Genomic DNA, 15,034 nt, shown 5'->3' on the forward strand with positions numbered 1-15,034 from the left:
GCCTAGAAGTACTGCATACGAAAACTGTCTGGATTTAAATAAAATATAAATTTTAATTGTGATGAATCTTTCAAACCTATTTGCCCAAAATTTGATATTTCGAAGGACAAGGTAAAACTAAAAAAAATTGGGAGAGTGGGAGGGGGAGAGGGAGTTATTGATTTTCCAACTACGCTTTTCAAAACAACTTTGCCAGTTTTCTTTGCACGTAAACTCTCGCCAGATTTAGCCGTTTCAATAATGACGGGCTCGGCAAGGTCTCTGGCGTCCTGGAGAAGTCCTTCATCCTGGACCATGGGCTGGGTGGCGCCGGAATCGACGACAAATCTGACCCTGCGCTCTTTTCGTCCGCTGGTAACCCCAGCAGTTGAGCGCCGAGCTTCAACGGCCACCATAATTTTTCCACGTCGGCCTTTACGTTGGGATGGGCAACGATTTTTGTAATGCCCCGGTTCGCCACACCCGAAACAAATGATCTTCTCCGCCTTTCGGGCCTTCATCGCGGAGTTTGGTGCTAAATTCCTTGTTGGAAAGTCCCCTCGACTTTGGAATGCTAGCTCTGCGTCCAGGAACATCCTTTTCAGCTCCATTATCGGTTTTGCGCAAAAGTCCGCAATCGGTAGAACGGTAAAAGCCCATTTGACATGGTTGTAATCGTTGGGAACCGCCGAGATCAGCGCGTGGACCTTTTCATCCGCCGGGATGTTTGCTCCCATGCGCTCAAGCTCCCGAACAATCAGATCGTATTCCTCAAACAATTGACTCAACGATCTGATGTTCCTCCGGTGTTTGAGGTCATGGAGCCTATCGCGCATCGCTATCCAAGAATAGGTGCCAACGCGCTGGTACGTCTTCACCAAGATGTCCATGGCCTCCTTCGCATATCGTACCCCGATTATGCGGTTAAAAACGATGTTGTTGACGGCCATCACGATATCTTCCAGTGCCTCGGAGTCCTCGTTTTTGCGCTTCCGGAGGGCTACCAGGCGCCGTTCCTCCTCTGCGGGCTCCTTCATTGGGATGGCGCAGTCGTCTTCCTCAGGGGTTCGCACCATGGTGTGGATGAGGTTTTTAGCGACTAATCGGCGCTCAATCCTCCACTTCCATGCTGCGAAGGTCTCCTCCCGGCCGTCGAAAAGAAAGTCACGCATGCTACCTGCAGCGTGACTGGTGACGGCATCGAGAGTACCCCTCTCGGAAGACAGCCCTCCCCGGGCTGGGCAACTGGCGGAGTCGAGAGTAACCCTCTCGGAAACCGACCATTCCCGGGCTCGTTCCTTGGCTGCTGGTTCCTCCGGATTCCTGGTGGACCTCGCTTCCTTCTTCGGGACCTGGGCTTGGGACATCTTGGCTGACCACCTCGGACCTCGACTGATTCCTGGATGACCTCGGCTGATCTCTTCGGACCTTGGCTGACCTCTTGGGACCTCTGGCTGACTTCTGGCTGGCTGGAATGCTCCTGGACTCGCTAACCGCAAGTTTTCGAAGAATTTTTCTAGAGTACCCCTCTATCGCTATCTCTTATTTTCCTCACCAGACGTGTCTGGGCCCATAACCTGTTGAATTCAATCATTTAGCAACAGGGAATTGGTTTGGAAATGAGATACCATTTATTCATTTCTGTTCGTCAAGTCCTTATAAGCTAACTTAGACCTATAGCGATAACAATCTTGTCGCTTAACCTAGGTGATTCTCAACTCAGAATTATTCCCTCAATACTATCGTATTCTGGGCTAACCACCCAGAATAAACTGCAAACACTGCAGGGTAACTCATAACCACTTGCTGTGTTGGCTGAGTTTAGCGTGCATGATGACAACATTTATATTGTTGTCATCATCATTGACCATCATTAACTGTCAACCGCTATTGTTCTCAATATGCGAATTGACGAAAGAGGACGAAACCAAAACAATCGGTTTTGGTTCGAATGTAGCGTGGTCGCGAGGAAACGGGTCCGGGAGTTTCTCCGGAATAAATGTAAGTATCAACAAATAATTAGCAAAAATTATTATCTGGAACTTAGATTCTAAAAGTCGTTTCCAAATTCGGAATTCAGAATTTGAACTCAGGTTCAGAAGAAAGTACTCAGATTTGGAATCAAGAATTCATATTCAGCTCGAGTTAAGTTTTATAACCATGATTAAAATGTCAATGTTAGAATTTTATTAAACATTCAAATTACAGACGATCGCAGTTTCATAATTGTTATTCTAAATTCAAAACTAATATTTAATATTGAATCAGAGTTATTTTGGAACACAAACTAGAAGAAATCACAAATTTAGAATAAAATTTTGGTTTTAGAGAAAACTAGATATCAATTTCTTTAATTCAACTAAAAAAATAATTTACTGGTTTTTTGTTTAACATTATTTATATTGCAGATTCTTCTTAAACAAAAAAGATAAAGCTAAAGATAAAGCTTAAGATTTCAAACATATTTTTTTTTAAATTTAAATCGAGTTTACGGAAGTAGAGAATAAATCTGATTTGAACCCCAATCCTTGCTTCATGGATAATTATTTGAAATATTTTTGAAGACTTACTTGTTAAGAACTAAAGCCAAAGTTTCATCATATTGTAATGATTTTTTCCAAACAGTCCAACCGTTAAAAAAATATGCAAATTTGTTTTAGTTAGTCTTAGTTGTCTTACAAGTTATTGCAGATTTGATTGGCTTATTTGCAAGCTTATAAATTGCTTATAAATTTCTCATGATTTCTTGAATGACATCAAAAGAATTCCAATTTGTCCTAAGATGGCTGAGATGAGGCCTATGTTCATGTTTTTTGAGGGGGTGATTTCAAACTTTTGGCCGGCAGTGTAGCTATGCGGGTAAATTAACCCTCATCTGTTGCTTAATTTTATTACCCGTTATAGTCCCTGGAGTGTCAATTTGACACTCCTCGCTTAAAACAACAGATACATTCTTAATCAATAAAACTTTTTATACAGTTATATTCACTTACTTCTTCACAATTCAACTCCTAAAATAAAAAATCCGAAATAACATCCCTTACTGAAACTACCGTAAGTCACATATAGTTTTTCTTTTAAATTGCTTAAGCTAAAGTAAGAAGCATCAAAAACTATTTTTACATTTTTTTCACATTTTTGGCGAACAAAAGTTTAAAAACGCAGTCTCGAAAACTCAAATTCTGGAATGATATTAAGTCTCAAATTTGCGTTTTTTGGCGACACATTATAGCGAAATTTTATTTTTTTTTCATAAGAATGTCAATTAAATTTGCTTTCATTTGAATAAACATACTTTTAATTGGTCTTAACAGTGAAAATTCACTTTAAAGCTGAGTGCTTAATCAGGAAAGATTGCAAAAAAGTTTGAAAAAAATACCACGGAATAACCAACTTTGGAAAATTGTAGTAGATGCAATTCTCTCCGTATCAAAAATCTAATGATTGGAACATGTTTGTAATAACATGAATTTTGTAGCCGTTTTTTTAAAACAATTTTTTCCATTTCTGAAACAGTTTTTACAAGAGGTGAAATGAAATCCACGTTCTTAAGACAATTTTTTAAATTTTTGTTCGGCCAATCCTGGAAAAAATGTGAAAATATGTTTCGATGTTCCATCGTTTAGCTTTTAACTTCAGATTTCATGAACTCTAAAGCATAAGTTTTTGAGGAAACCTATGTGACTTAAAGTAGCTTCAGTAAGGGATGTTTTTCAGATTTTTATTTTGAAAGAAGAATTGCGAGGAAGCAAGCGAGTATAACTGTATAAAAAGTTCGGAAAATTTTTACTGATATTAAAATGTTTTTATTGGTGTATTTAAAAAAAGATATTGATCCAGGACTAAAGTTTTTTATGATTTCAGGGAGCGTCGATAAAAAATTTATAATACAAAATGGGAGATTTCATTATTTCACTCGAATAAAATGGATTATTTATATTATTCCAAAAAAAAAAAAAATAATAACAAAACTGGGGAGAACGAGGATAAAGCATTGAGAAAATCAACTAGGAAAACGAAAAAAAAAACAGTAAAAACAAAACTAGAAAAGTAAGACTAAGATACGTTCGAATTAAATTGGATTGAACAAGATCCATCAAATTAACTAAAAAAAAAACAAGATAAATCATTCCCAGAATATAAAAAAAACGGAAAAAGAAGGAACAAAAATTAAATGAGCTAAATTCAGATTTTTTTTTTCAATATGTCTTTATTTGTACCAATTCATCATTACATTTATATTACATTATTACATTAAATTAGGTGTTCAGTTCAATGATGAACTGTCCAGAGCCCTATAGTTTATTAATCACTATAATTTATTTATTTGCATTAATTTTGCTGAGTGCAATCAAGTATTTTTATGTAGGAGAACATCCTGTAATGTCAAAAAATATTTTAAACTTACTACTAAAAACTAAGACTATCCTATATTAAAACTAATTATAGAGAGAACGAATCTCTGCGATGGAAGACTGCATCGATTTGCCTCTGAAGTTGGAGATGATTTTGTTGGCCATCTCTTCGATCGATTCAATGCCCGAAATCCGATGAAGATCTTCGGTGCTGTGCCAAGGTGGAAGCCGCAAAATCATTTTCAGAACCTTGTTCTGAATCCTCTGGATGGCCTTCTTCCTCGTCGCGCAGCAGCTAGACCAAATCGGAACTGCATACATTATCGCTGGTCGGAATACCTGTTTGTAGATTAACATCTTATTTCGCAGACACAACCTGGATTTCCTGTTGATGAGAGAATAAAGAGATTTAGTATATTTATTACACTTAGATTGAATATCTTCAATGTGATTTTCAAAAGTAAGATTCCGATCAAGTGTAAGTCCCAGGTACTTCACGTGATCAGACCATTCTAATGAAAACCCCATTAAAAGTTATGGAATGATTTTCATTAGGTTTTAAAAATTGAGCTCTTGGCTTATGGGGAAATAAAATAAGTTTAGTTTTGGAAGCGTTAGGAGAAATTTTCCACATTTTCAAGTAATTCAAAAAGGAATTTAAATTTTGTTGCAATCTACTGCGTACCACCCGTAAATTTCGACCTTTGGCTGAAAGCAAAGTATCATCAGCAAATAATCTTCTACCTTTTCCTTCTGGTACATCAGGAAGATCAGAAGTAAAAATATTGTATAAGATTGGCCCAAGTATACTACCCTGAGGGACATCATCTCTAATGGGTATCCTTTCAGAGCATGAATTTTGATAGCTTACTTGCAAAGTTCGGCTAGTCAAATAATTTTGAATAATTTTGGTGAGATATACAGGAAAATCAAATCGAGCTAATTTAGCTACTAAACCTTTGTGCCAAACACTGTCAAAAGCTTTTTCAATATCAAGAAGAGCAACACCAGTTGAATAGCCCTCAGATTTGCTAGCGTTAATCATATTAGTTACACTCAAAAGTTGATGTGTAGTAGAATGTCCATGACGAAAACCAAATTGTTCATCAGGGAAAACAGAGTTCTGATTAATGTGAATCATCATTCTATTCAAAATAACTCTCTCAAATAGTTTACTTAAAGAAGGAAGCAAACTAATTGGTCGATAACTTGAAGGCTCTGAAGCACTTTTTCCAGGTTTCAAAATTGGAGTTACTTTGGCATTTTTCCATTTATTTGGAAAATAAGCCAAGTGAAAACATTTATTGAAGATTTTAAATAAAAAATTTAAAGCGCTTTCAGGCAACTTTTTAATAAGAATATAGAAAATCCCATCTTCCCCTGGGGCTTTCATATTTTTAAATTTTTTGCAAATCAATTTAAGTTCATCAATATTTGTCTCATGAGAACTTTCAAATACATTTTGTTTAGAAAGAATATCATCAAATTCAAGGGAAATTTGAGCATCAATTGGACTTACAACGTTTAAATTAAAATCATGAGCAGACTCAAATTGTTGGGCTAATTTTTGAGCTTTTTCTGCATTCGTTAAAAGAAGTTTATCCCCGTCTTTCAAAGTAGGAATTGGCTTCTGGGGCTTTTTCAGAATTTTAGTTAATTTCCAAAAAGGCTTTGAGTAGGGTTTTATGTCCTCTACTGCTTTGGCAAAGTTTTCATTACGAATGAAATTTAAACGACGTTTGATCTCTTTTTGAAGGTCGCAATAAATTAATTTCAAATAAGGATCCCTAGTACGTTGATATTGGCGTCGACGAATGTTTTTCAGTCGTATCAAAAACTGAAGATCATCATCAATTAAAGGTTGATTAAATTTATGTTTAACTTTAGGTATTGAAGCGGCTTTAGCATTGACTATTGAAATTGTCAAATTTTCTACAGCCAAATCAATATCTTCTATTGAATTAAGTGGAACGTTTACATCTAAATTACGTTCAATAAAATTCATATATCGCTCCCAGTTAGCCTTTTGAAAGTTAAAAGCTGATTTTAAAGGGTTTTCAATGGGACTTTGGGATAAAGAAAATGTTACTGGAAGGTGGTCTGAATCGAGGTCCGCATGAGTAACTAATTGACTACAATGCTCGCCTAAATCCGTTAGAACCAAATCAATTGTGGAGGGATTTCTAATTGAAGAAAAACAAGTATGCCCATTAGGATATTCAACAGTATAATAACCTGCAGAGCAGTCATTAAATAAAATATTCCCATTTGAATTTGATGAAATATTATTCCAAGATCGGTGTTTTGCATTAAAGTCACCAATAATAAAAAATTTAGATTTATTTCTGGTGAGTTTTTGTAAATCTCCCTTCAAAAAATTTTTCTGTTCACCGCTGCATTGAAAAGGCAAGTATGCGGCAACAATTATAATTTTCCCCAAAGAAGTTTCTAATTCAATTCCAATTGTTTCTAAGACTTTTGTATTGAAAGAAGGAAGAAGTCTAAATTTGAGACGACTATTGATGACAATAGCTACACCCCCACCTTGTCGATCAAGTCGATCATTTCGTAAAATTTTAAAGAAAGCATTGCTTTTCAAGTTATTGTCTGGCTTTAAAAAAGTTTCAGTGATGGCAGCAATATGTATGTTTTGAGTTTTCAAAAATAAAAAGAATTCATCTTGGTTAGCCAGCAAAGATCTAGCGTTCCAATTCATAATATTTAAACATCTATTTGGATCCATGAGGGAATCGCAAAGTCATAATAATTTTGTTAGCATAATTAAAAGAAGTTTGGAAAGCTTCAAACATTGAATTTGCTTTCAACATAAGTTGCATCCATTAAATTTTGATGCAAAAATTTTAATTTTTCCTCAGTAATCTCACCCAAATCAACAAAATTGTTAGGATCAGAAAAGGAAGGAGAAGAAAAAGTATTTGAATTTCGGGGATTTTCCCAAGCCTTCGCATGAACGTTGAGACTTGGTTTTTTCCCATTTTTATTAGTTAAACCTGAAGAAGGCAACCCATTTTCAACCACCTCTGAGAACGATAAACAACGAGTCTGTGACGCAGAATCAGCCCAGGTAACATTAAAATCACTTCGGGTATTACCCAGCCGTGATTCCAATGTAGGCCGAGGCTGACCGCGAACAGGCAGGTTGTTTGCCGGTCTGACGTGTGAAGACGAAAAAGAGGAAGGAGGAGAAGAAACTTTTCTGGAAACTTTGGGATTTTTCCTAGAAGCAATAATTTTTGCCCTGATGGGACAGTCTAGCGAATTCGAGGAATGATTACCTGCGCAATTTGCACACTTAAAAAATTCTGTTTTTGGCTTATCACCACCAAAAAGGCATTTAGATTTTTCATGATCGAATGAGCCGCAAAGCATGCATCTGGCATTCATTCTACAATTTTTAGTGCCATGACAAAAAGCTTGACAACGACGACATTGCGTAATATTTTGAAGAAAATTGGTAGAAGATTTACGAAAAGGTTCGAATTTGACTCGACAATGAAACATAAGACGAGCCTTTTCAAGAATTTGCAAATTATTAACCTGATCCTTTTTAAAATGGATCAAATAAAGTTCAGGAGCAAAACCAACACTCCTGGTATTATTCGTGTTGGTTCTTTTCCTAATTTGAATTACTTGAATTGGAGAAAAACCTAACAAAGAATTTAATTCAGCTGTGATCTCATCCGGTGTCTGATCGCCAGTGAGACCACGAAGTACAACTTCAAATGGACGATCACTTCTAGTGTCGTACGTAAAAAATTGGTGTTTTTATTATTCAACTAATTTAAAACCTTTTAAAAATCATTAAAAGATTCCGCCAATATACGAGCAGTTCCCCTTCGACCGATCTGAAAAGAAATCTTCACATCCTTGACGGAAGTGACGATTTCTTTTCGAAAGGCATTGAAGTCGGGAATCGTGACCGTTATTGGTGGAATCTTTTCGTTTTTAAGAGTATAAGAAGAAGAAGGTTTCTTAGTACTCTTATCAGAATTAAATATGAATATTTCCTCATCACCGATATTATGAAGGACATCGAATGAATTGGAAATTTCAACTTTTTTGGGCGATGGACCTGAATTAGGTTCAGCAATCCGTTTTCTACCGGCCCTTGAGCCGGCCGATGACTTCCCCATGCTGGAAAGAAAAGAGAAAATATGAATAAAAGAAAATGAAAATAATTTTAGCACTGAAAAGTGCTGATTGAAAAACAGGTAAGGGAAAAATAAATAATGTAAAAATGTTCCTGCAGGTACACAGCAACGATACGATGCTCCGGCGTACGTGTTGACGGCTCAACGGTACAGATGGAAGTGAGCTAAATTCAGATAAAATTTAGATAACTAAGGCAAAAAAGGTGATGGAGGTTCAACAAGGCAAATGTTAATGAAATTTAATTTATAGAGACTTACCAGAAATCAACAAGCTTTATTATACTAAAAGCTGGTCAAAACATATTCGGATAAAACAAACTAACAAACTAAGATAATGAGAAAAAAAGTACAAAAAACAACTTGAAACAAAACTAAACAGGATTTTCCAAAACAAATCAAAATGGAACAGGATAAAAAAAAACAACAAAATGTACACGATTTTAAATAAAACATGAAACAAGAGTAAACAAGACAATACTGAATAGAACAAAACTAAAATTAAATAAAACAATATAAAAAAAGACGAAAAAAGTTCAATTTATAGTTAAAATACGTAAAAAGATCAGAAGCCAAATAAAAAAAAAATTAACATGACAATGTGAAAAACTCAAATTTTATGGATTTTTTTTAAAAAGCTAATAAAAAACGAGTTAAAGAAGATGAAAATGACCACAACGAAATCAGATCAATTCAAAATGAATGCTTCCGTTAACTTCCAATTGCTAATTTTTTCAATAAAACTTTCATTTAGTTCAATTTTATTGTCTGTTAATTTAATATGTTCTAGTTTGTTTTTTTATTTCAAAGTTTGATTTATTTTGCGTTGTTTCATCTTGATTTGTAATTTGTTATCTTTCAGTATGATTCGCCTTTTCTCATCTTGTTAATTTTTGTTTTATAATTTTTTTTACCTTGGTTCACCTTTTTATCTTGTTTGTTTTATTTATATGTTGCTTAATTTTGTTCAATATTGGATGATTTTATTTTGTTAAGTTTATCATATTTTTTTCTGTTAAAATCATCTTGTTTTATATGGTTTTTATTGTTAGGTCTATACAATTGCTTATTTGCGCTTGTTGTTGTACTTTTGTCATGTTTCATGTTGTTTAAGTTTGCTTTATATTGAAGGTGCTTCAACTTTATTGTCAAAAAGTTTTATCTTGGTGTATCTTATTTTAACTAGTAAAGTCAAGCACAACTTCGGTTTTTTTTTCAAATTTTGTTGCATTTAGTGTTATTTATTATTCGAATTTAGAGTCGTTAGGTCCTTGCACCATATATTCATGCTATTTTAAGTGAATCACAGCATTTTCAAGTTCAGTGGAAGCCACCATCTTGGATTTGAAGCTTTCACCCAATACCCATATGGGGTTTTCAAGCGGTTATCAATAATTTACAGGTTTGAAAAGAAAAGCCGAAGCCGCCATCTTGGATTTCGATATGGTATTAGATAACAAAATTTGACTTTTTCTTGTATAGCCCTTTTAACCTTTAAGAATATTGTGGGTTTTTTTTTATTTTCAGAGATTTACAGCATTTTGAACATAAGCGGAAGCCGCCATCTTGGACTTCAAGATGGCGTCAGATTTTGGAAACCCGCTTATTCGCGTTTTCACCCAATACTCATATACCCTCGTAATACTCCACTCTTCTACTCGTATAGCCTTTTTACTTAATACCCATGTTGTGGAGGTTTCATGCGAATTTCAGTCAATTTCAGCGTTTATAATTAGAGTTTATGCAGCCATAGTGGATTTCAGAATGGCGTCAGATGGCAAATTTCGACGTCTACTCATTTAGTCCTATTATTTAATATGCATATTTCGGGGGTCTCAAACGATTTGCTATCATTTACAGCACTGGATGAAACCCATATTGTGGATGTTTCATGAGATTTTCAGTAATTTACAGCTTTGAAAAGCAAAGCGGAAGCCGCCACCTTGGATTAAACATGGCGTCAAGCCATCTTCTTTCCTACTTGTTCAAACCTTTCACTCAAAACTCATATTGCTGTGATATTCATAACTTTTCCGGTTATTTGAAGATTTTTATATATTTTTTTATTCAACTCAATAGCAACACACGTGACCTATCAAAAATTTGTGAAAACAAAATTCCAATTTAAATATGTGCAATCTAGTCTGAGCGTGTCCTGTTTTGACTTCTTGATCGAGAACTGTCACCTTTTTTTATGAAGTTTCGCATTGCAAGTTTCCATTTGTGGGGCGAACCACGTTTTACATGTTAACTAATGTGTGCATCTAGCAACTCTATCTGTATGTACCTCATCATAGTATGTAGTTGGACCGTGCCGAACTAAAATTCTGTATGTAATGATAATGCTTCTTACAATTTCTACCTGTTCAATTTCATCATCTTTAATTTTTTCTAACTTTCTATCCGTTTATAAAATTTCATTATCCTAAGACGTTCTTACTAAAATGGACATCACTTTTCACCGATGAGGCCGATAAATTTAGTTACGTAACAGTAAACTTTTATAGTAATTATTGCAGATTTGTCAATAAATGAAACAAATTTTTTGACTTTGTTTTAATTAAAATGTTTAAATAATGGGAAAGTTTCTATTTTTTTTTAACAAAAAACCTGTTCCAAGTATATTTTTGGTCATTTGAATTTTTGGTCTCAATAATCAGGAATTGAATTCATTCATTCGGCATATTTAACTGATTCAAATTCGGTAAAAGGCGTAAGGAAGTGAAGCACTTTTGCTTTCTGCTTCAACCAAACCACCCACCCTGAAAGCATAAGTGCCTGACGATCATATCCGATTTGTTGTTTTCGAGAAGTTGGTTTACATTTTTTACAGAAGGGAAAAATGGCAGAAACCGCGCACCCGCACTCCAATTCCGGCTGCCGGAAGCATTTGGAATCGGTTGTCCATTGTCGTTCAGCTCGGCTGCTCGCTATTCAAAAAAAAAAAAGAAGGTAGGTAAGTTTAAAATAAAACACTCTAAACTGCTGCTGCCACAGCCAGAGGATATGGCGGCATGGATGGCGTGTGCAATCGAAATTGTTCCATTTTACAAACAAATTCCTCTTTCGAGCGACAAGCGAAAGTACCGCGCGTAAATACAACAACAAACCGGAGGAATCCAGAGTTGGAGCCGGATCGATGAATGTACCGGAACCAATTTGGCTGATCCCCAACCAAAAAAAAAAAAAAACAACACGGGCCCAGAAAATAACCCAAATCCGGTTCGTCCTCTCGGGGGGGTTCTTTCGAGAGTTGGAAAGTTGTCCGCCGGCTGACTGAGACTCTGAGACAGAATTTGCCCCATTCGAATGTCGATGATGATTACGAAGCCGAAGGTTACACGCGCGTGATCATCCTGTGACTGAAACTGCATGATGATGAGTCATACTTACGACGGCTGACTACGGATACGATTCGATGCAGTTGGCAATTTTAATTTTCTGCTTCCAGATGTGGATCGAGTGGGCCTTAAAATTTCACTTTCAGTTTTATGACCGTGAACGGGACCTTCGGTGGAACTTTAGCATGTACCAAAACTTGATTTTTTCAGCTGGCTGTTAACAAAGTTTTTAAAATGTGTTCTTTATTTTCTTGTATTTTCTTGAGATCTATTGAACAGACCTCTGTTCTGCGCAATGCCTTGCGGCATTGTGTTATATATGTATTTGATAAAGAAAGTAGAATGTTCATAAACATACAATCGGAATTAGAATCACTTGTTCTGGTTTCGCCTTACTTGATACATTTCGTATCCTGTTTTCAAGAGGATTGGAAAAATTTCAACATATTGTGTGATTTGACTTTGTGTTTCTTCAGGGTACTAATAAACTTCCTGTTATTTTCAAAAATGCAAGATAAGCTCGAAATTCCGTTCCATGACCTCAAAACATTCCTTCAATCAGTTGCAAATGCCTCCGACGATTCTCGATGGCACGTTCACCGTGAAACTGGGTCAATTTGGGGTCATTTTTGAATTTCTCAATCCCTGGAGCCTCAAAAAAAGGTTAAATTCATATGCGGATCCTGCGAGTTCTGCGACTTTCTGGGTTAATCTGTTAAAATTTTCGAAATGCGTTTCGAAATTTCGTTCACAAGATAATAAACCATTTGTCTAATCACAGCAGGTACAATGTAAAAAAATAACAAGGAAGTGCCCATGACGATATTTCGCTCGGAAAATTTTCTATTTTCAATGTCAACGAGCTCTGTCGAAATTTTTAAAAATTGCGTTCTTGGTATAAAGGCATAAATGAACATCACCGGTCGAGTGTCAAAGTCCATCAGAATACATGGAATTTTATTTTGCACATTTTTTTGACAATATCTGCCCGGTGTGTTCTGCTACACCTTTAAAAATAAATTCATGTTATGACATTTTTGTTTATTATTTCAATTTTATTTTATTTATACATAATTTAAAATTAATTCCCAACATCATTCAGATGGAACCTCTTCGAAATGCTAACTGCAACTTGAGTTTCATTTTGCAATACAAAGCTAAAACTTAACGATTTCTTAAGGGGGGGTAGGGTCTAACACTTTCAAAAAATCGATTTTTTTATTCTTTTATTTTCTTATTGTAAAACATTTCAAGAATGTTGTGTCAAATTTTCAAGTCAATTGAAGCAAAACTGTAGAAATTATAGGCCTTTATCTCCTCCTATCTTATACTGCAAGAAAGCAAGAGCAGAAACTTCAAACGCGTTTTTTTCGAAAGCACATTTTTAAAGTCCGTGGACATCGTCATTTGAAAACTACTTATCTGATTCTTTTCAAATTTGGAACATATTTTTTACATATAAAATACCAGACCCCAACGTTTTTCTTTTTTGTTTTTTTTTTACTTTGGGGAGATTTTACAGGTGAAAAATGGCGGATTTTTTCGTGAAAAATCGTATTTTTTACTTCAAATAGCCACAAAAATTTTATAAAAAAAATTTAAGTTAAATAAAAACGTTGGGGTCTAGAAAAACATCTATTAAAAATATTTTGCTCTGATTTTTTGACTTCAGATGATTCTGTGCTGAGATACAGTGTCCACCGCAAATCCTGTTTTCTATAGCCGTTTGACCCTACCCCCCCCCCCCCCCCCCCCTCTTAAACAAATCTGAACTATAAATGTCCATATACGATTTTTGGCCACATTACCAATTATTTCACACATTACAAGTCTTGTTAACAAAAATTTAAAAAAAATCGATACATACATATAGTCATGGCATTTAATTAAAGGCTATTTAAATTTTCCCGCAAAAATCACGCGTTGATTTCTATTTTATCAGGAAACTTTTAAATAAATATAACCTTTTCTATCAAAATAATACCCGATTTAATACACTTAACAGTGGATTGTAGCCTTTCTTTCAGTCTAAAAATTATAATTGGATACACATGACACAAAATAATAAATAAATGATAGATTTATAAATTCTGAGTAATGATTAAAGTATTTCGAACGTAGTAAATTCTAAATGAATTTAAGAAATTAGGATTCAAAATTTTTTATAGGATGAAGGTATTTTGAAATAATTATAATTTTCACATGAATAATAACATAATTGTAAAGTAATTGAAAAATTTTGAATGATTGAATTCTGGTATATCTTGTATGATCCCGTTTCTATGACATTATGATCTTATATCTATAAAATAGAAGAGGTCTAAAAATGAAGAGAATAATTTTTAAAAAAGATGCCTAACCATGTGTTTAAAATAATTCAACCTATTAAGTAAAGAAAGCGAATAATTGGAAAAAAAATTATGTAAATTTACAATTGCTAGACTGAAATACGATGCTTCAACGTTGATTACAATAATTTATCGAATTAACTATAGGTAGATATTAAGCATTTTGACAACATTAAAATATCAATATTTTCAATTTTGTCATTTTGTCAATTATGTCACTTTTATAATTTTTGGCAAATTTGTCAATTCTATTATTTTGTCAATTTTATTATTTTGTCAAATTTGTCAATTTTGTCAATTTTGTCAATTTTGTCAATTTTGTCAATTTTGTCAATTTTGTCAATTTTGTCAATTTTGTCAATTTTGTCAATTTTGTCAATTTTGTCAATTTTGTCAATTTTGTCAATTTTGTCAATTTTGTCAATTTTGTCAATTTTGTCAATTTTGTCAATTCTGTCAATTCTGTCAATTTTGTCAATTTTGTCAATTTTGTCAATTTTGTCAATTTTGTCAATTTTGTCAATTTTGTCAATTTTGTCAATTTTGTCAATTTTGTCAATTTTGTCAATTTTGTAAATTTTGTCAATTTTGTAAATTTTGTAAATTTTGCAAATTTTGTAAATTTTGTAAATTTTGTAAATTTTGTAAATTTTGTAAATTTTGTAAATTTTGTAAATTTTGTAAATTTTGTAAATTTTGTAAATTTTGTAAATTTTGTAAATTTTGTAAATTTTGTAAATTTTGTAAATTTTGTAAATTTTGTAAATTTTGTAAATTTTGTAAATTTTGTAAATTTTGTAAATTTTGTAAATTTTGTAAATTTTGTAAATTTTGTAAATTTT

At 34.0% G+C, this 15,034-nt stretch overlaps 1 protein-coding gene across 1 annotated transcript in view; it reads left to right on the top strand.

Annotated features, from left to right (window-relative positions):
• The first annotated feature begins 1,880 nt into the window (after nucleotides 1-1,880).
• LOC129741901 (histidine decarboxylase-like) overlaps nucleotides 1,881-15,034 on the top strand; it is a 41,756-nt gene continuing 28,602 nt past the window's right edge. The window contains exon 1 of the mRNA XM_055733715.1: nucleotides 1,881-1,980. Within this exon, the coding sequence (XP_055589690.1) occupies nucleotides 1,881-1,980 (100 nt within the window). The remainder of the gene's footprint in view (nucleotides 1,981-15,034) is intronic.

This window comes from Uranotaenia lowii, chromosome 2 (assembly GCF_029784155.1).
Source record: "Uranotaenia lowii strain MFRU-FL chromosome 2, ASM2978415v1, whole genome shotgun sequence".
Lineage (NCBI taxonomy): Eukaryota > Metazoa > Arthropoda > Insecta > Diptera > Culicidae > Uranotaenia > Uranotaenia lowii.